Here is a 21,459-nt window from a genome sequence, read left to right on the forward strand (position 1 = left end):
CAAGTTAAGAACCTAGGATGCATGGACTCACCACAGCCTCAGAGTTTTATTATCAACAACTCACATTCAAGTACAGATTCCTGTGAAGTTTGATTCCCCAAGGAGAAGGGGTGGGAAGGGAGGGGCTGGCTGTGTCACCTCACTGAGATGGGCTTGCCCAGAACCCACAACCAGTGGGCAGGCAGGGCCTGACAGGCTCCTGAGGTGCCCAGCACACACATGACTCTAGTCACAGGACAATCCCATGCACATGGGACCCCCTAGTGCACACGGGACCACTGGATCCACCAATCAGACTGTGCTACTGTTGTGACAGTGGGTTTTTCTTGCTTCTGTCTCTTTCCTCATTCCAAATGTGGCCTGTCTCCCCCAAGAGCATGTCTAGTTGTCAGTAAGGAACTGGACTATGTCCAGGAGAGAAGGGGACACTTTTAAACAAAGATCTACTCCTGCTGTTTTGATCAAAGCAATGACCCACGGGCCAGAAGCACATGTGGGTGTGAGAGGCACACCTCTGCCTGTCTGGCACAAGTGCACGTGTGTGTACCTGGGAGTGTGTGTGTGTTCCAGCTATTGCCTGTGCCTGTGCCAGTGTGTGCTGTGTGTGTGTGCCCTATGGGTGTGCATGTGTGCCTGTGCACCTGTAGGCATGTATGTAAGTGTGTGCCTTGTGTGTGTGTCTCTATGCATGGTCAGGGCCAGGTGCATTCACACACATGCATAGCACACCTGGACCTGCCCCTGCCCCTGACCTGGCTGTTGGACTCTGTCACTCCCACTGGCATAAGGGTTGACCTCGAGCTGGATACAGAGACATGGATAGATCACACACAAATCAGTAAGCCCTGGTCCTGAGAGATGCTGGCTGAGTCACACATAGGTAGTGCATGTGCTGTGGAGGGTTCCCATCCAGCCCTCAAGGCAGGGCCTTAGAGGAGCCTGCTGGCCACACCCAGGCGTAGAACTTAGCTCTGTAGCCTAAACTCGTGGGTGACGGTCTCCCAGTGGGAAGGGTCTTTGTCTATCATGCTGCGCTCTGTGAAGGTCACGTGCCCATCTGCGTCCACGAGGATGACAGTGTTGGTTCTGGAAGAGAGCACAGGGCCCATATTCACATGCTTCCCTCAGCCCCCTGCCCGCCTGTCAAAGCCCCAACTGGGGTCAGATCTGAGACAGAAGGGTCAAGCCCATCACACCTGGGGCCTGTGGCAGGCACTCAGCATGGCTAGAGGCAGGTCACAAATGAGCAGCAACCTTGGAGAGTCAAAGGACCCTTCTGGCGTAGCTGGGCACTGAGCCTGGTGGGGCCTGGAGCTCCCAGGCTGGCTCCACAGGACCTCGTTTGACCAGTCCTATTGCCTCCACTCTGAAACACCCCAGCCTGCTCTGCCCACCATCCATAGTACAAGCCCCACCCACCCACCACTCTCACCAGGGTGAGCCCTGGGCACACAATGCACTTTCCCAGGACTCTCAGGCAACGGCCCAGCACCACTACGGACATTTGGCCACACTGAGCTCTTCCAAGAGGTCAACCTGTCAACTGTTTGGGGACTAGACCTTCACCCAGAAAACTCCCTTGTACCCTTCCTTGCCACCCCCCACTACTACATCCCAAATACTCAGCACACCTCTCCTCCTGCCTGGACCTCCCCAAGGCAAGTACTCCCTTAGCATCTGTCTCCCACTGATGCAGGGCAGGCACTGAGTCCCTAAGCAGACCCAGTGCAGGCTGACACCCAGAGACCTAGAGTGGTCACACGCATGCTGAAAACTGGGGGTCCCAGTCAAGATGGGACCCAGCAACCATGCATCCAGACAGGGAGTAGACCTGGCACTCTGCCTCACGCATGAAGTACACATGAGCGCACAATTTAGTCACAAAAGTAAGCCTATCATGAAGGAGGGACTTGAGGGTAATGATGCCCCTGCCAAGAAAAAAGCCAGCCCAGCCAGAAAGACTGCCATTCAGGTGTGCAACCCTCCCCAGGCCCGAGAGCATCACTGGGCCCTGAAGCATCAGTGCCAGGCATTCACACCATGCTGGCCTGCCTATTCATTCCCCCAGCCAGAGGGCTTGAAACTGTCATTTCCTGAAGGATGGAAGACTCAGAGGGGCCTGCCACCCTCTTGGTCAGCTGGTCCCCAGAACTTCACATGTCTATCCCCCTGCCCAATGCCCTCAGCATCAGCAAAGCCACAACAAGATTGGCTCATATCCTCCTGGGAGAACCACCTCCTTACTACATGGAGGCAACAATAACCCAGCCTCTCCCACTTGCGGGGACAGAAGGGGCTTGGCTCTCTCAGTCTCAAACTACCTGAACCCAAAAACCAGGTATATGTGTGATACCACCCTGACATTAGTCAGCACTGGTCATGGCCCAAACACCTCATTCCTGAGTCCTTGGTGGCCATGAGCCCCCAAGGGCAGGTCCCCCACCTCACACAAGGCTGGTGCCCATGGGACCTGATGCAAGCTGAGCCTAGGCAGATGTGGCTTGCACATGAGGCCATGCTCCACCTCCAGGCCAGGTGAACCAGGCACATGGCAGCAGCACTCCTACAGCATCTTGGCTGGACCAGCAGCCTCCAGCAACCTACCCTCCTCTGTGCGTCCCAGCACCTCCAAGTACAGCATGTGGGCTGCCCTCTGATGGAGCCACGTGGACGGGCCAGGCCTCCCAGCCTCACACCCAGGAGGGAGGGAGGCAGGAAAGGAATTTGCCAGGACAGCAGACACCCATGCCAACAGCTTCTCTCTCCTGGACATTTTGACCTTGTAGCCAAGACATTTTTACTTTTCCTGGGATAAGGCCGTATTCCAGGCTGAGATGACCTAATCCCAACCCTGGTCATGCAAAGAACATGACAGGCCAAGGGACACAGAGCAAGTGAAAGGAAGAACCAGATAGGGGGACCTCCAGGCCGACAGGGACTTGCTAACATGAGTATGTCCAATGCTATCTCAGGCCCCTTGTGGCTGTGTAAGAAGGCAGGGGGGAGCCTAGGACCCCCCTCCTGAGAAGCAATGGAAGCCTCAGGGGCTTTGAGACTGGTTAGCAGCACCCCTGGAAGCTGGCATCTGCTCATTCCACAGCCCCCCAAGCTGAAATGGCAGCCACTTCTAGATAAAGTTGAGCTCTGGGATCCACAGAGCTCCGGTAAGGCCGTGTTCCTTGTGGGACAGGACTGGATGCACCCAGCAGCCCGCCATACCTGGTGCCATAGTCTGGGCAACGCACGCACACAGCCGCATACTTGCTCAGAATGGGCCGCACATGCTCCCTGCCCTGGTCCTCAATGGCCGGGTCCGGCAACTGCCTGGAAGGACAGAGGAGGGGGTCACCATCAGCCCCTTGGCTGCCTGCCCACAGGTCTGTAGTGCCTGAGGAGCTCACCAGCCTTGGAAGGTCTATTTTGTGCACTTTTCTGCTCAAGGGCTCAAATCTCTGTCAAGACTTTCACTTAGGACTCCATGGCTGGGCCTAGGCTACCAGACAGATATCAGTGGGGCAGCTCCCCCTGCCAGGGCCACCAGGAGCTTTCCCAGGACCCAGGACCCAAGACTCAGGACTCTGAGGACATGAGGACCTATGAGCCCAACACTGGAAAGGCTCTGTAGGGTCTGAAAATGCCTAAGGTCCCTTTGATCAGAGCTGTGCAGGATCCCCTGCAAGAGGACAGAAGCCACCCCGGGAGCGAGCTGGCCCTCTCTTCTCAGTGGGGCCTGTGTCAGTGGGGGCGCTGTGGGCAGGGGCGCAGCTGAGAGGTGCAGTCACCTGGCCACATATGCTCCCTGCCTATCCCAGGAGGTGCCCTATGGGCATGACAGGAGAGCACTCAAGCTCTGCAGCTTGCCAGTCACTATAGCTCGCACTAGAGTCACAGCCGTCAATAAAAGCTGCCAGGGCCTGACATGGGCCAGCAGGGATTACAGACAGTGACCAAGTGCTGGGTGGATTTACAGTTAAGCATGGGCCGCCAGGCAGGGTTTCTGAGGGTCAGCTGTACTGAGGCTGTGCCCTGGTTCATGATGCAGAGAGGAAGAAGGCTAAGCAAGGGGCAGAAAGGGCCCTAGGGGAGAGGAGTGAGAGGCAGGCTAGAGGGAACTCCTCTAAGAGGCCGTTGGGCATCTGGGCAGGACACTGGCCTGGCCTGAGTAGGGTAAAGATGTGTGGGCCATGTCCCTGCATGGGAGGAAGGGAGCTTGGCCAGCACTTTGACACTACTCACCCCCTGAGATGGCTGAAATACGCCAGAGGGTGGTGTCCCCGGGACAGGTACCCCATGCAGAGACCTCTGAAGTGCCTCAAGGAGGTCGGATCAGAGACAACGTTACCCCAGGTAATATCTGGGATGGGTCTGTCTATGCCACGGCTCATGTATGCAAACAGATGGGAGCCTCCAGCTACTGAGGGCCATATAAGCCCACATTAGCTCTAAAAGCACCAAGCTTCCCAGCACATTAGCTCACGACTGCCCCACCTCCCGTCATCGAAGGACCCCATTGAAACCTTGACTATCCACAGGGACAGGTGGGAGGGTGCCGAGGACAGCATGTCAGCATATCCACCAGGTTCTCCTGCAGCTGAGGGGCTGGCCCCAGTCACCTCCACAGGCCTCAGAGGGCAGTAGAGACCGCCTGCCTCTCTGCCCCAGGGCCAAACACTCTGCTCACCCCAGCAGGATCCACCCACTCACGCCTCCTCGTTGTTAAGCACGTCCAGAAGTTTGGTGACAAGGACATCCCTAGGGAGCGCCTGGCTCTGCTCCACAGCCTCCATGAAGAGCCGCTTCCCAAAGCACAGCTTCCTCCAAGGAGTCTCCAGTAGCGCATTGCTCAGCCCGTAGGTCCCTGCAGGGAGAGGGGTCAGTACACCAGTGCAAAGGACTCACTGTTTGAATTTAGGGTAAGTTCCCGCCCATCTAACCAGCACTAGGCAAGGTGCCAGGATATAGCCGAAGGCACTGAGGCCAGGCTGCCCCACACTCCAGCATCTTCTCTATGGGTATTCCCAACCCATCTGCATGGCAAGAGGTAGAAAACTCAACATGGTGGGACACCAGCAGGAAACTGCAAGGCACAGAGGCCAAATGGCCTTGATAATAAAGAATAAACAACCTGAAATCCACCTGGGCAAAGGAAAGGGGGGCCATCTCCCCCATCTCACTCTAGTCCCTCTGTAAGCTAGGAAAAAGCTTCAAGGTGTGAGTCCACCTGAGCAGGTCAAGGGTGGGAGAATCAGCAACCAGAGGACAGGAGGGTAACTGCCCCAAATTGGTCCTGGCTTGCATCAGCAGTTAGAGAACCCACCAACATCAGGACAGCCGACCTAGTGGGCATGAGCAGGGCCTCCTCTACATGCTGGAAGGGACCCCAACTTGGGGAGCCTTAAGGTCTTGACACAAGTTGCTCAGAACAAGTTCTCAGTGGTTAATAGAAGGCGTCACAAAAAAGAAGAGGGTTTCTCTCACATAAAAAAAAAAAAAAAAGAGAGGCATGGCCTTGAGATGGAGAGGCTACGGCAGGCAGCAGGGGCAGGTGAGCTCAGAGTCATGCAACCAGACAGATACTCTTGAGGTCAGAGAACAGCCACCCTCTCCTGTTGCCAGACGTTCTAGGCAGGATCTTGACTGAGTATGGTGTGACTTCAGCCACTTCCAAGGAAGACAGCCCTAGCTCTGCCAGGCCCCCATAGCCACGCAACCAGCCCAGGGTATCACTGTGCTTTATTGATCAGGAATCATAGGAAAGGCCACTCATCAGGGTAGCCATATGCAAAGAATGGAGTGGAACCCTTACCTCACACCATACACAAAAATCAATTCAAAATGTCCCAAAGACCTAAATGTAAATGCAAAAATTATAAAACTCTTAGAAGAAAATATAGGGGGGAAAGTTGCACAACCTTAGATTAGGCAATGATTTCTTAGCTATGACACCAAAAGCACAAAAAACAAAAGAAAAAATGTAAAATGGACATCATCAAAATTTACAATGATGCGCTACAAAACCTCCTTGTTGGTCAGTTTTTCAGTTTCTTGACCAACAAGAAAGTGAAAAGAAAACCGACAGAAAAGTAGACAATTTTTGCAAATCATATATCTGATAAGGGACTAGTAGCTAGAATATATAACGAACTACAATTCAACAATAAAAATACAACAATCCTATTCAGGATCTGAACAAACATCTCTTCAAAGAAGATATACAAATGGCTATTAAACACATGAAAAACTGCTCAATATCATTAGGCATCAGGGACATGCAAATCAAAACCACAATGAGATACCACCTCACACACACCAAGATGACTGTAATAAAAGAAAAAAACAGACAATGACAACTTTCAGCGAGGATGTGAAGAAACAGGAACTTCATATGCTGGTGGGAATATAAAATGGTGCAGCTGCTTTGGAAAAAAATTTGGCAGTTTCTCAAAAGGTTAAACAGTTACTTTATGGTCCAGCAATTCCACTCTTAGGTATACATGGAAGAGAAATGAAAATGTGTCCACGCACAAACTTGTAACAAATGTTCATAGCTGCATTATCCACAATAGCCAAAAAGCAGAAATAACTCAAATGTCCATCAAGGGATGAATGCAGAAACAAAATGTAGAATATACTACAGTGGAATATAACTCAGCCATAAAAAGGAATTCAGCCCTAATTCATGCTACAACATGGGTGAATCTCGAAAACACGCTAAGTGAAAAAAGGCAGACACAAAAGGCCACACATCGCATGACTCTGTTTATATAAAATGTTCAGAATAGGCAAATCCACAGAGAAAGTAGATTGGTGGTGTCCAGGGGCTGGGGAAGAGCGGGAATGAGAGTAACTACTAATGGGTCTGGTTTCTTTTTGAGGTGATGAAAATGTTAAATAGCAGTGATATTGATGGCTGCACAACTTTGCAAATATACTAAAATCTACTAAATGGTACACTTAAATGGGGAGACCGTATGACATTGCAAGTTATAGCTCAATACAGCTATTTTATTATTTAAAAAAACAGAGACACAAACAGGAAAGGATGGGCTCAGGGATGACACAACAGGATGTAGGTGAAAAGAATTTCTTCCAAGCAACATTCTAGCAAAAATCAAGCATCTCCAGTCAGAGTTGCCAGCACTGAGAACTGAGGGCATCACGGAGATGGTTTCCAGATGCTTCCACAAAGGCCTCTGGGCCAATGCATAGAATTTGGGGGGGAGGGGTGGTGCTCTCTGTCCTTTTGTGCCTTTTAGTTTCTAATTTTCTCAGGGCAGTCACTGGCTCGGCACTGGGGAGAAGTGACCTAAGCTGAAGGCAACCTGTCATGTGGACCGGGTGCAGGCTGTAAGGTACACAAACAGCCAAAAAGCAGTCCCAGAAGAGAAATATGACAGGGACTTAGTCTCTGAAAAGTACAGACGTGTCCCCATAGGAGCAGCCCCCACCCTGTCACCACCCACCAGAGCAGGCTCACCTGGCACCAGGGCAATGGGTTCAGGCTCCCCTTGGTTTCCATAGTAGCAGATGACATCTCCCTTCTCTGTGCTATGAACAGGAGGGCAGAGGGTCATACAGGGGCCTGGGATCGTGCAGACCCCTTGCTGCCGGGCAATCTCCATAGCCCCATTCCCAAATCCCCCTGCCAACAGCCAGCAAAGGGACAGAGGCCTGCTGCAGTCAGGACAGGGGCTAGTCAGGGCCCCAGCCCCTCAGAGACTTGCAGGCAGGGTCATGGAGATTCCTGGCTCTCCACATGGACCATTGGCCTGGGAGCAGCAACATCTAAAAGACTCCGCTGACCCACCTCACACCACCGGCAGTGGTGCCAGGTCACCTGTCTAAGCTAGGATGCATCAGGCAAGAGGGTGGCTCTGAGAATATGCTGAGTACTGCATGTGAGAGGCTCAGCATGCAGCCATAGGTAGCCATCAGCTCCCTGTTGTACCTCTCTGGAAAGGCTCCAACTGCCACTTCCCCAAGGGGCAAGGCCCTCTGCAGGATCCCAGCAACCTGATTCCTGAAACTCACAGCCGCTGAGCCCCTCACAGAAACCAAGATGAACCTTGCTGCCTACTCAGACCCAGCTTCCTGAAGATGCTGCTTTGGGGCCCCAGAGCTCAGCAACATCCAACCACCATAGGGTCCCAGAGTGCTCCAGGGTCACAGCCAGTTGTGCTTACACCTTCCTTCTCCAGCCTGGGGTACCTCTGCCCACCAGAGAGCAGTGCAAGTGAGGTATGGCTCAAAAACAGGAGACTCCTTAGCCACATACAGGTGGAGAGGACCTGCGGGCAGAGGGGCAGGTATAGGCAAGGGGCACTGTGCTAGGAGAGTGCCCTGCAGTCCTGCTCCAGTTCTCTGATGGTGGGAGCCAGCAACCCTCACACTGTCGCATGTCCTCACAGCAGTGGGTCTGGGAGGGGATTAGCCCTCAGGATGCTTACCAAGCCCACCAGGAGTGATGTCCCTGGAGAGGCTGCCACAGATGCCACAGCACCCCAAGCTGAGTAGCGGGGCAGGAACTCCACGCCCTGCTGAGTCCACGGCCCAGTCCTATCATAGCACTCAGTGGGCTGCTGTCCCCTAGCAGGCAGACTCACCTCAGGTCAGCTGCTAAGAGGTTGAAGCCGTTGTACAGATGACCCTCTGTGGAGACCTTCTTCAAGTAGGAAAAACTGTCCATGTCTGTTGTCAGAAAGTGGGCCACAAGTTCACCTATGAGCAAGGAACAGATACTTATGGCCGAGGCAGCAGGCTCAGCCCCTCTCCCTGGGGAAACTGATGGCCCCACATGGGCTGGCTACACCTCATTGACCTGGCAGCCAAGGAGGTCAGCATAGACAACTCTGTTTTCATTGATTAAATTTTTTTTTTCCTCCATTATGCCCCCATATTGAAGCCCAGCATGAGGGGAAAAGTCTTCAGTAGGGACAATGTGCGTCCATGAAGCTGTCCTCCCAGGGGCATCTGCTCAGCAAACATTGGACAGGTTGGGGACAATGACACACAGTCAGAGTGACACAGTGCCCAGGTGACAAGTATGAAGCACATTCCTTGAGGGGGTAAAAAGTCAGTGTTGTGGGTGTCATGTGGGTCAGGCTGAGGGTGGTGCCCACAGTGACTCAAGTCAGTGGACTGCAGGGCCCAGGAAACGGGCCCTCTTCCCCATTATACTCCTCCTCCTGTCTCTGCACATGCCCAAGAAATCCCCCAACACCCCAAGGCCCACCCCCACACCCCTAAGCTAGCCTAGCCCCAGTCCCTCTCCAAGTACCTCGGCCCCTGGCGTCTGGGTCCTGCCGCGGCTGCAGGTAGTTGGTGAGCGCTGCCAGCTTTCCTCGCGTGCTGATGCCCAGCCATGTGCCTCCTTCCTTGCCTTCCTCCATGTCGAGCCCTGGGTGAACGCCAGCATCACCACCAGCAAAGCCCACCCTGTCCTTGCATCCTGGGGAGTCGCACCTCAGTCCCACAGCCCTGGCTGTGGAACAGGGGCTCAGACTCCACAGGGTGGGGCAGCAGGACACTTGAAAGATGCGCTCCCCATACCCTGCCCCTCAAGACAACTGATGCCTAGACAGCATCTGAGAACTTGGGTTGGCACTGGGCTGGGAGCAGAGCACCAACTCCATTACGGGAATCTCGTCCTGGATGTGGTTGCAAGGGTGGCTGGCTGGCCTCTTCTGGAATAATGCGTGGGACCCTCAGAGTGAGAGCTTCATTAGGAGCCTGGTGCACAACAAGGCCTGCAGCCCATCCACCAGTCCCATCCCAGGGCACAGGCCCTGCCACAGTCAATGCTACACAATCCACCAGGCCCCACCCCAAGGTTAAAGCCTCAGGAGAGCATCTTCCTAGACTAGAGGGTCATTTTACTTGAAGAGTGGGATAAAAACAGCTAAATTGTTAAAATTTTATTTTTATAACAATAAAAGCAACAAAAGATGTAAAGATCAAAAAGAAAGAAGCAAAACTATCTTTATTTGTAGATGACAAGATTGTATGTGAAGAAAATCCAAAAGGATCTACCATGCCAGGAGGTCACAGTTGGATTCCTGGTCAGGGCACATGGGCGAGTTGCCGGCTCGATCCCCAGTATGGGGGTGTGCAGGAGGCAACCAATCAATGACTGTCTCATCATTAATGTTTCTCTCTCTCCCTCCCCCTTCCTCTCTCTGAAATCAATAAAAACATATTTTTAAAAAATATCACCAGGCATTCAAAGAGGCAGGAAAACAGCCCCGCTGCTAATAGGAGTTCAATCAATCCATTAAAACTGACCTGGAACTGACACAGACAGATGTCATAATTTATAGACGAGGACATGCAAAGTCATTAAAACTGTATTTTATATGCTAAAAAAGCTAAGTGGAGGCAAGGAAGACATAAAAATTGAATTTCTAAAGCTAAGAACTACAAAGTGTGGGATGAAAAATATACAGGATGGAATTAAAGGCAGATTAGATACTGCAGAAGAAACGATTAGTGAACTTGAGGGTATGGCAAAAGAAACTACCTAAAATAAAACAGAGAGAAAAGAGATTTTTAAAAAATGAACCAAACATCATCAAAGTGTGAAACAACCTCAAGTAATCTAATATATGTGCAATTGGAGGCAGAAAGGGGGAAAGAGGTTGAGAAGAAAGACCGAAAAAATATTTGAAGAAATAACGCCTAATTTTTTCCTAACTTCTAACAAGTTCCGAAGTAATGCTGATACTACTGGCTCAACGACTACACTGGGAGCAACACCCGCCTACCATTTTGCACATGGGTGAGTTGCAGGCTCCATCCCCAGTAGGGGGTGTGCAATGGGAGGCTGTGGACTTTAGTGTCTTCAGCCCTAAGCTGGGTTTAGTAGCCACTGGGCTCACCCAGCACTGTGGTGCAGCAAGGCCACCCTTCCACTAGATGGGTGCCCCTTAACAGCATGCCAGGGGCCTCCTCCAAAACACTACAAAGAATGAACAATTCAGAGTGGCTGGAGCTCCCCAGCCAGGATAGGCACTGATTCAGGGGCAGGGTGCAAGCCCAGGTACCAGGGTAGGATGGAGCCCGGGTGGCCAGGATGGCAAAGGAGCCCAGGCAGGCTAACCTTCCATCCAAGCTTCCATGTCCTCATCTACAAAAATCCTGGAGAGGTGCCTCCTGCCCGTCTTCCCCAGGGCAACAGCCCCTCATCCCTCACCCCATACACACTGACAAGTCCCCCCAACAGACACATAGACACGCACACACACACACACACACACACAAAACTATGATGCTACACAGAGTGATAGAGTGCGGACTTGCACCTCACACCAATACAATCACATGCCCACAGGAAACATGGGTCCAAAGAAAACCACTGATCCTTCTGGCTACTTCTGCTGGGGAGCCATGATACATGAAGCCACAGGGGCAGTGCTGGTTGGACAATTCTGGGGCTGGTCAGTCCAACACTGGCCCTGGATGGAGACTCTAGAGCCCACCCCCAATTAGACCCATCAGTGTCCATTCATTCTGAATTTACACAGGAAGCAGCACCCATAATGGTTAGAGCCATCTGGGGCTCACACTTCCTGCCACCCACCATGAGGAAAGACTCACCGCTGAGGATCTCGTTGTTGTTGCCCCAGAAGTCTGCTACCTTGGATGGTCTGCTGTAGAATTCATCCCTGTTGGCTGCCAGGATGAGCCTGAAGAAGAAAGCAGGACTGAAACTTTCAGGTCAAAACAGAAAAGCCATATTTTTTTTCTCTCTAGTTAACAAAGAAAATTTGCCTCAGTAACAACATGGGCAAGTCCCAAAGAGAATAGGAACCCACAAGGGACAAAGGCTGGCAGCAGCTCCAGAGGGACAGCTTCCGGGGAGCCCTGGGCCAGACAGTGCCCCAGGGCCCTGCAGAGGACATAGGCAGAAGATGGGCTAAGACTCATATCCACGCTGATCAGGGCCAGGAGGTGGAGCCTTGCCCTGCACACCCATTGTCCTCCTGAAACAGGGCTGAGCAAGTAAGACCAGGGGCCAGGCAGGTAAGGGCCCTGAGAATGAATTCTACCAAGCATGTCCCGGGTACCCAGGCAACAGGAAGGCGCCCCTTCTTCTGTCCATCTGTCCCTCCCCCTGAAGAAACCCCAGCGAGTAAGCATGCTCACCAGAATTGTAAGCATGCTCACCAGGGTGGCTCGGGGATGCGCGTGGACCACTGCAGTACACAGGGTCTCTGAGGGCTGCTGCCCTGAATTTGGGCTGTTTGGGAGAGGGAATGGGTGAGAGCTTCTCTGTTTCACTAATTTTTTCATTGTGAGTCAAACAAGTATTTCTTTGGCAATTAGAAAAAATGTCATAGTTTTCACAGCCCTGGTTTAGAGGTGAGATATAAGTTTCCAGTCAGCTTTGCCATTTAAATAAGAACGTAGATGATGACTGAGTGGGACACCTCTGGGTCTAAGAATTGATCATTGGAGGACCCTCTGAATAGCAGGGTGGGTGCACAGGTGAACAGAGGACAAGGGACCAGGGTCTGGGGCTTAGTGGCCTGTGGTTACAATGGGTCTGAAACCAAATTAGTCTACTCAGTGCTCATATCCTAAAAAGTCTTCAAAAATAATATTTGTATTGTCTCATTGATTTCATGAATATTTGCTTGTGGTACAATGTGAACTATCAAAGATGCTCAGGGGATGTGCCCACCACAGAGAGGGGTTCTGAAGACAGCAAGTCAGCCATGGCTTTGTTTTGTTCTAATCACTGAAACCATTAATTATTCATGACCAATGAGCACTCCCCACCCGGCTGTCAAGCGTGGGTCTGTGCACCTTCTGGGGAGGGTAGGTCTGTGAGCTCATGGCTTACTTTGTACATCTTGTGGGGTATGAGGTGTGCTTTTTTCAAAGAACACATATCCCTTTGCAATCAAGGAAACAGCATCAATGGAATCCCACCAGACACAGCCCTGGCATGAACCCCCAGGCTCCCTCTGCCTCCCTGTCTGTCCTTTGGGTGCTGGGTTGGCCCTGGTACAGGTGGGGTCTGCCTTTCAGGTTGCATGCCAGCCAGCCACAGGTGGGCCCTCCAGAGTCTAGACTCTGGAGAGGAGGGGGTCCTCAGTCTCCCACCTCTTCTGGCTGGTACCCCCAGCTTCCCCCATCCCCCTGCACCCTGACATCATTACCAAGACTTCTTCCAGAAACACAGGCCAGCCAGTGCAAGTGGGGCTCTCGCTCACGGTCATCCCAGTTCTGTTGCCCCCTGGTCCTCTATCAGAGCCCATAGGGCTGTGCCCCTGCCTGGACCCACTTTGCTCCTCTGTCCTGCCCATACAGCTACTGTTAGAAGCTGAGTCTTAGTATATTTGTACATCAGCTCAAGGTCTTGACCACCGAGATGTATTTCCTCCAGCACCCCATGCTGAGTGACCACTGTCTGAGAGGGCACTGCCAGGCCTGTGCAGCTCGTCCTGGGGCTGCCTTCTCCCAGCCCGGGCAGCAGCAGCATGCCTCTCCTGCTTGGGACACCTACATGGGTACCGAGGGCTGTGGGGCACCTGAGGCTGAGCAGATGATGGCAGACTCACAGTAAGGGGGTTACCTGTATGCATTTTTGGAAACGGGGCGAGGATCGAACTTAAAGAAGATGATGCACATGGGTCCCTGAGGGTGGCTTTGCTCACACAGGGTCACACAGTCTGTGGGAAAAGGAAAAAAATGAGTTGACTAAATAGTGGACAACAGAACCACCTTCCCTGAACCTGCGATGTTCTCTGACCCAGACAGAATCAGCTCTGTAATGCCCTGACCCTTGCTAGACATGCCAGAGTCATGTGCCCAACACCATGACGCTTGCCAGCACTACACAACCATCTCCCTAAACACACTCATTGGCACTGGCCAGATCACCCTGACGCCTGCAGTGCTCATTGGCCCTGGATCACTAAAGGGGAAAGCAGCAGCAAGAGCAAGAACCACTGCACAGCTGGGGCAGTGGGCAGGCAAGCTGGCCCACACCTGCCGGGGAGCAAGGCTACACAGCTTGCTCCGTGCCCGCCCCCCACAGATTGTCCATTCCCTCCCCTGGCAACAGTACCAATTCCAGCCCTGAGCCACTCAAGGTAGGGCCATGTCACATCCGACTGGCTCGGAGATGCTCTGCAGCAGTGTCTATGGCAGGCCCTGGGCACATGCCTTCCACCCATGACAGCCCAAGTGCAGCCAGTGGCCCACAGAGCTCTGCACACCCCTGGGGCATTGATTCATCTGAGCAAACCGGGCTCTGGTGGCCTTGGGAATGAGAGGGACAGAAGACAAAACCGAAGGCTGCCTCAAGACAGGACCTAGTAGGAAACCCTCCAGGGGAAGCTGGAATGGCAAAAAGCCACACTTGCAGGGTGAGGGTGGGCTATATCCACAGCCACCAGGGGCCGCAGGGACAGCCTACAAGTAAGTGGAAGGAGTCCCTGAGAAGCTCCAAGAGTGGAGCCAGGGCCACACCAAGGGTCCTGGAACCCTCCAGCCAAGACTTAGTTTGAGGGGTTCCCTAACTGGTAGTGCCCCTGGGCACCTGGCAAACCAAAGTTCTCATCTTCCTCCCAGGCCTCCAAGAAGTCTCACGAATAATTTCTAGGACACAGAGCAGTACACAGTCAGAAAGAACCACATAACAAGCCAAAGCACCGTGCAGGAGAACCACCAGAAAGAGATCCCCACATGTCTCGTAAACCAACAATGCTCTGGGGAAACAGGGAGCTTGGGAATATCTGTGGGGAAAAGGAGTCTCGCAAAGCACTGGAAAGAACTTTCAGGAGTGGCAGCTATAGATAACTGGGAACTAAAACTCAGCAGTGGATTTAACAGCAGATTAGACGCAGCCGATGATGAGTCAGCAGAATCGTCCAGAACACAGTTCGGGGAGAAAGGAAGCCTGCTGGGCCTCCCAGTACCCCAGGTGTCCCACCCACCAGGTACAGCTGACAGGGTTCCCAGCGCCTGACACCTGATCATAGTCCAGCACAGAAGACACAGGCGCCCTCATCCCAGAGAAGCTGGTCTCTCTAGACATAAGAATGCTCCAAGCAAGGCCTGCTGGTGGTGTCTATGGTACCCAGGCTGCCACAGTCAGTGCTAGGAGCCCTACCAGCCCATCGCTGGTCCAGAGCCTCACTGGTTTAAAGGGCTATTCTGAAGGCTGCTCCGCCAGGGATGTGCCACTCTGGACTGTCAGAGGAAGAGGCCATCATGTCTGCCTTGGCCTACCTACGTCCGTCCCTAAGCTGCATGCCTGGCCGCTAGGTGAGGCCACTGGCAAAGGGCAGGTCTCGCGACTGATGCTCAGAGGCCATACACAGAGCCCCCACCCCCAACTCAGCTGCAGGATCCGCTCTCCTAGCTGGCCCAGGTGAGTGGCAGATCAGCCCTCCAGATGTAGCAGGGAGGGCTCTGTGGTCTGAGGAAAGGCCTCCGATGGGTCTCCAGGCAGCCTGGTGCCAGAGGTGTAGGCACAGAGCCCAGGGCTGCAGCCTCGACGAAGACGCAGTCATTGGGTGGGAAGGACCAGAGGAAAGCCAGCCCCTGGGGAGGGGACCATCAGGAACTGCCTTTCTCTCCAATCCCTCGCCCCCCACTCAGGCCAGGCCCACTGCCCGCAGGCCCCTCCCCTTCCTGGCTTCACCTCCCACCTCCACCTCCAGCACCCTTCTTCATCTAGATGAGATATGCTCCCTCAGCAAACTCCTGGCAGGTCCCATGGGTGCAGAGCCCTTCTCCCAGAGTGCCCCCACCCAGGCCCACTCAGGAGCTCCATCACCTTTCCAGGGCCTGTCAGAGTCCTCCCTGACACCCCTGCTTGTTCAGCTACCTTCTCACCGCTGCTGACTTTCAGGGCTCTGGGAACAAGCTCGGGATACGGCCTGTCATCCCAGTCACTGCACGAGTGCTGGGTGCAAGGCAGGTGGGCAGGTGGTGGCAAACAACATCCTGCCTGCCAGGTCACTTGGGCCCTGAGAAAATGCTCCTCTCCACTTCCCACAGCTCCGTGGCCAGCAGAGGGAGGGGCTTCGATAGGTCTCATCATGCCAGATGAGGCTGGGGTTCATCTTTGCCAAGTGGCATCTATATATGTCAGGAGGAGCTCAACTTGAATGAATCCTGAGCTGGTAAAATCTGTAGAGAAGGGAGCATCCAGACAGAAGCATGTCTGGCTTTCTCAGTGACATTCCCACCCCACCTGTCCCCACCTCCACCCAGGGCTCACACATAGGCACAGGCCCTGGTGGAATGCCTGCATGCCCGTGGAAGCCTGAGAAGTAAGGGCTATGCAGGTTCTGTGGTCACTCCTGAGGGCAGGGCGGCCAGAGCCAGCCCACAGCCAAAGACAAGGCAGGCAGAAGGATCCCAGAGGATCTGACCAGGAGTTTTGAGCATTCCAGAAAGCTATGTCCCACCTCTGCCTCCTGTGCCCAGGGTGCTACCTGCTCCAGCAGCCAAAGAGGCCATGACAGTAATGTGCCCACTCAGTCAAGCCTACAGATAACAGGCAGTGAGTTGTCACAGACCCATCCTCTGCTTTCCCTCTGTTCCCCTCACTTGGCCTCCAGGCAACCAGGATGGCAGCCAGGGAACACAGGGCATAGAGAGGAGGCCCCCACAGAACTTGGCTCTCTAGCCAGTGACACAGTGTCAGGGGAGACTGGGGCCCCAGGTACCACAGGGCAAGGGAGGGGACAGCTGAGGAACATCTTCCCATGCTGGGCACTTTATAGATATGATGCCTACTCACTGAGAGCTCAGCTTGAGGCTCATTGGAGGGTGCCTACTGGATGCACACGGGGTGAAGGAGCAGGCACAGGTGGGGTGCTGTGGTCAAGTGGGCCTCTCTGACCTCACATCTGCTCTCAGCACTGGACCTGCACATCTGTACTGCCCTGGCACATCCATAAGCTGCTCTACCCAACTTCATCATGGAAACCCTGTGAAGCCAGCATGCCTCCTACGCTGGCACCACTGGCCTCACTGTTCCCCCTGTGGTCGACTCTCCCCAGAGCATGAGAAGTCCCTGGGAAAGCTGGTGATGGGCAGCCAATTCTATCTTAGCCACGGTGGAAAGTCACTGTTCCCATGTGTGATCCCACAGGGGGTGCTGTTTTACAATTGCCTCACATACAGGGGGACCAGTCCATAGGGATGGGAGACCCCAGAGAGTGGCCTGGGCCAAGGAGGGGAGGCTGTGTGGGCAACAGTCTGGAGGGACCACACAAAGAGCTAGAGAGTGGACCTGTGAGGTGGCCAAACATCCTGACAAATGCCTGAGACACCAAGAGCAACGCTGCACAGCGGTGGGGTGCAGAGCTGGACATAGAGAGGTGCCATCTTTCTCACCACAGCAGGAAGCGTGTCCTTCCACACTCACCACAAGGCCCAAGGGGGTGCTCACTGTGGCCTGGGCTGTTCTGTACAGAAAAGCAGGGGGTGGTCACGCTGGGGAGGAGGCAGGCACCAGTGGTCCCCCAAACCCCTGGAGCATCCTCGCCACGGCTGTTTGGCAACACCACTGTGTTTCATGACTCACACTGACACAGACTCACCTAGCTGGACACGACAATTGGGCAATCTTTGCAACCACCAAGATTTCACATAAAACACTGACCTCTGTGAGCTTGGCCAAGTGGCAGCTCTGCTGTAACAAACTACCCAAGATTTTCCTAGAACTGAATAGAGAACAGCATGAAGTCCTGCCTAGAACAGGAAGCTGCAGTTCTGGAAGCGCCTTCTCTACAAAGATATCCAGTACACACTGAGACTGTGACCAAGCCCAAGGAGTGCAATTCAGGCTGTGTAGGTATACAAGGCTGTGCATGCACAGATGAGACCAGTGTACCTACACCTCACACCTGCCCACTTGCCCCTGCTCACCAGTCACTCAGCCTGGGCCTCCTGCTACGACCTTGGCCTGCCTAGAAACAGCTAAGAAAACAGTGTGTCCCCGGGATTGCCTCCACCAGCCTGAGTGTGTATCCTGCCAGGTCCTCCCACCTGCAGCCTGGGCAGATCCACGTGTGTGGAGCAGGGCTAGCACTTCCCACGTGTACTTGGAGTCCCAGGGCACACCTGAGTCCCGGGAAGGAAGGACCTGTGAAGTGTGAGGCAAAGGGAAAGCGCCCTCTTCAAACCAAAGCCAAGAGCTTCCCATCCTCTCTAAGAAAGCCAGTGGAAGTCGTCCCAGATCACACTTGGTGCATCTGGCTTTCCCCTGGTCTAACCACCTGGTAATGCTGAAACACAGGAAATGAATGGGTTGTGGATTTGGCACTGGTGCTGGCTACAAAGCACAGAAGCTTTCTAGGCACTCACAGCCCATCTGTTGATAGCGCTTTTGAGAGTTCTGGCCTGCTCCGTTCTGCTGCTCACTCGCTGCCTCTGAATCACTCCCTCCAACTGGTTGGTGCCTCCTTCCCCCCTCCTGCCTTCAGAGGACCAACAGGGCCGTTCCCAACGACCAAGTGGAGCCAGGTAAACTGCCTCTGTCAGAAGGATCAGGCTCTTCACCTTCAAACCTCACTCTGTGCGGCATCTAACAAGAGCACAAGAAAATGACATAGGCAGGGAGGCCTGGCCAAAGATAAGTCAGAGTAGCATGCCAAGAGATGCAGCAATGACTGCAGTGGCTCAGGCAAGGGCCACGGGGAACAAGAATGGCATCCTGATGGACTGGTCCACAGCCTGCTGATCAACAGTGAGGACCTGCTTCCCTGCCCCCACACACACATGGCATGGCACAGAGACAGTTGGGTGAAGGTCAGGGCAAGCCATTGGCCTCATGGTGGCCACTGGGAGAGGAGGCAAGAGGGGCCTAAGGGCCGCGTTGTCTCTGCCAGACCAGATGTGGAAGAACCCAGCAGGGGGACTGGCAGACCTCAGCACTGCTGGGGGTGGTCCAGTCCCTACCTGGCAGCCTGCCAGTCTGGTCCTGCTCCCCCCACCCCCAGGTGGAACCTGCCACTACTCACCCTCCTGCAGTGGTAGAAAATACTCTCACAACAGTTTCCTTGGCATACCCTAGTAGCAGCACTTCTTACAGCCACCCGAAGACCCATGTCCATGAATCACCGATTTGGGTGCTGAATCCTGGGTTTTGCTGCACTGATATGTAGTGCAGTTGATGTGATGTGGACAGGCATGGCCTGTTGGCTCCATGAGCTACAAATGTTTTCTCCTAGTCCCTCCCCTGTATTGCAGCCTTGCCTGTGGCACCACCTATCAGAAAGTCTGTTATTGCCCTGGCCAAGTAGCTCAGTTGGTTAGAGTGTCGTCCCAATATACCAAGGTTGCGGGTTTGATCCTTGGTCAAGGCACGTACTGAAGCAACCAATGAATGCATAAATAAGTGAAACAACAAAAATCGAAGTTTCTCTCTCAAGTCAATAGGAAAATAAGTAAAAGGACCTAATTTTTCTTTAAAAAGTCTGTTATTTTACAGTGAATTTTCCCATCTTTCCTGTCCCAAAATTAGGGCCCCTTTCTCTTGACTTCCTTGGTTGAATTTTGGCTTAGTTCTCAGATCTGCCCAGGGTCTCCCTGAGTGGGTGGTGTGAGGGATGGATTCCTATGCTTCCCAGTCTCCAGGGCATCCAGTCCATCCAACTTCATCACACCTGGGCACCCAATCACACAGCCCCTCAGGACCCCGCATGTATCACTAGGTCTCTCAGCTTCAGCGCATACTCCAGTGTCTGGAGGGCAAGTCTCCATTTTGGTTATTCACAGAGTCTTCTAAAATTCTGAATGTGCCATGCCCACCCCTGCTGGCCAGACCAGGTGCTGTGCCAGTGCCCCTGCCCATGAAACAACACAGGCAAGGAAGTCTGCAGCCTAGAACTAAAAGCCACTCCATGTTCATCCACAGTGGCATCCACGTACTGGAGCAGAGAGCAGTGAAGTGAGGGGCCCCACCCAGGAGAGAGAGGACTTCACTCAGCAATTGCACAGAGGCCACAAATAAGCAAGACTCATCCACAGGGACAGAAGTCAGGGCAGAGCCACCTAGTCTACAGGACACTAAGGGACACCAGGGAGACATCTACATGCTTGCAATGGTTTCCACACCCTCATGTGGATGGTAACTGCGAGGCTAGTCCATGGAACTAGATACTTACAATGTAGGCGTGTTTGACATCAGGGAAATAAAATGGATTGTCCAAAGTCAAAAGCTGCTCATACGAAGCAAGTGGACAGACCCAGGCCTCCTTCCCCACTGGCTTTAAGATGTTCCTCTGGGCACTGCGAGAGGGATGAGGCCAGAAAGCCTGGAAAAAGTGGCAGTTCACAGGAGGCTGGACAGGAACAGACTCAGCCCTGGCTCAAAATGCCTCAAAATAGGGACCAAGCACTGCTGGGCTGTTGTGAGTTCTACACACCACCACCACCCACACCTGACCACCGGGGCAGAGGGGTAAGTGGGACCTGCATCTTCAGTGGGATCACTTCCCTTTGTCAACTACAAAGGGAAACGGGCATCTGGTCGGTGGGGAGATGCCAGGTCAGAACACAGCAATGAACAGCAGGGACGCATGCCAGTGAATGAGGAGGTATTTCACCAACAGAGCCAAGGGGGTTGAGACTCTCAGGAAAGTGAGGCTCCCAGTTCACATCAAATCAGTATCCTACCCAGCTGCACGTGTGAGGCTCTGGAAAGAAGTTAACTGGTCCCTAGAGTGAGGTCCCATTTCATTGTGTCGAGCACTTGACACATTTGGCAATACATCTTTAAGTCTAGCCAGCCTGTCTATCTAGTCTTGAGGAGCCAAGCAGAGTATGGGATCCCTCAGGCTTCACACATGATGCCTGCAGAGCCAGGCACCTCCTCCCCAATCTGCACCGCATCCCATCCTGTAGCAGCTCCCAGGGGCAGAGCTAGAAAGCATAAGCTGCTCTTCTCACACGCTGCCTGAAGTCCTCCCAGCGGCTGCCAGCAGAAGAGGTAAACACACATGGGAACACAGTGTCACTGTTCCCGCGCCTTGGCTGAGAAAGCCCTGACGTCTATAAATATTCTAAGCAGCCGGCCCACAGCAATGCTCCACCCTCCTCACTGCTCAGGGACTGAGGACTCCTCGATCTATGCTTTGCTGTTTTGACTGTTAAGTCACCATGACAATTTTCTACAGTGATACTCTCTCCTAAGATCTTTAGATGTTTTAGGAGCACTATTTCAGCCTCACACCAAGAATCATTGCCCCTTCACAGTTCAAAGAAGCAGAACAAATGAGGACAGAGTGAGCATTAAGGGAAGCTTCAGTCACGAGGCGGCCCCTGCACCCTGGCCTCTCCTGGCAGGAACACTTAGCTTCCCCACAAGCCAGCCTGGCCTCACAGTGGCTCTGGCAGCCTGCTGTGGTTAACAAAGGAGGGAGGGGCCACCTTCCCCACCAACCCCTCAACAGAGGATGAAAGCAAGCACTTAAAAATTGGCATGGCCCTGAA

At 53.4% G+C, this 21,459-nt stretch overlaps 1 protein-coding gene across 3 annotated transcripts; it reads right to left on the reverse strand.

The window, feature by feature from the left end:
• Positions 1–724: 724 nt before the first annotated feature.
• Positions 725–13,788, reverse strand: TANGO2 (transport and golgi organization 2 homolog). Of its 3 annotated transcripts, XM_016204369.2 has the most exons (8): positions 13,577–13,788; positions 11,593–11,681; positions 9,278–9,397; positions 8,604–8,718; positions 7,478–7,548; positions 4,705–4,858; positions 3,220–3,324; positions 725–1,086 (listed from the first exon to the last, which is right to left on the reverse strand). In XM_016204369.2, the coding sequence occupies exons 1-8, from the start codon at positions 13,630–13,632 to the stop codon at positions 966–968; spliced, it is 831 nt and encodes a 276-aa protein (XP_016059855.1). In that variant the 5' UTR covers positions 13,633–13,788; the 3' UTR covers positions 725–965. The 3 variants fall into 3 exon arrangements, with proteins under 3 accessions (XP_016059855.1, XP_016059856.1, XP_016059854.2); XM_016204368.2 differs by lacking the exon at positions 725–1,086 and having other exon boundaries at positions 2,755–3,324; XM_016204370.2 differs by lacking the exons at positions 8,604–8,718; positions 11,593–11,681; positions 13,577–13,788 and having other exon boundaries at positions 9,278–9,371.
• Between the last annotated feature and the right edge of the window lie 7,671 nt (positions 13,789–21,459).

Source organism: Miniopterus natalensis, chromosome 20 (genome assembly GCF_054644295.1).
Source record: "Miniopterus natalensis isolate mMinNat1 chromosome 20, mMinNat1.hap1, whole genome shotgun sequence".
Taxonomy (NCBI): Eukaryota; Metazoa; Chordata; class Mammalia; order Chiroptera; family Miniopteridae; genus Miniopterus; species Miniopterus natalensis.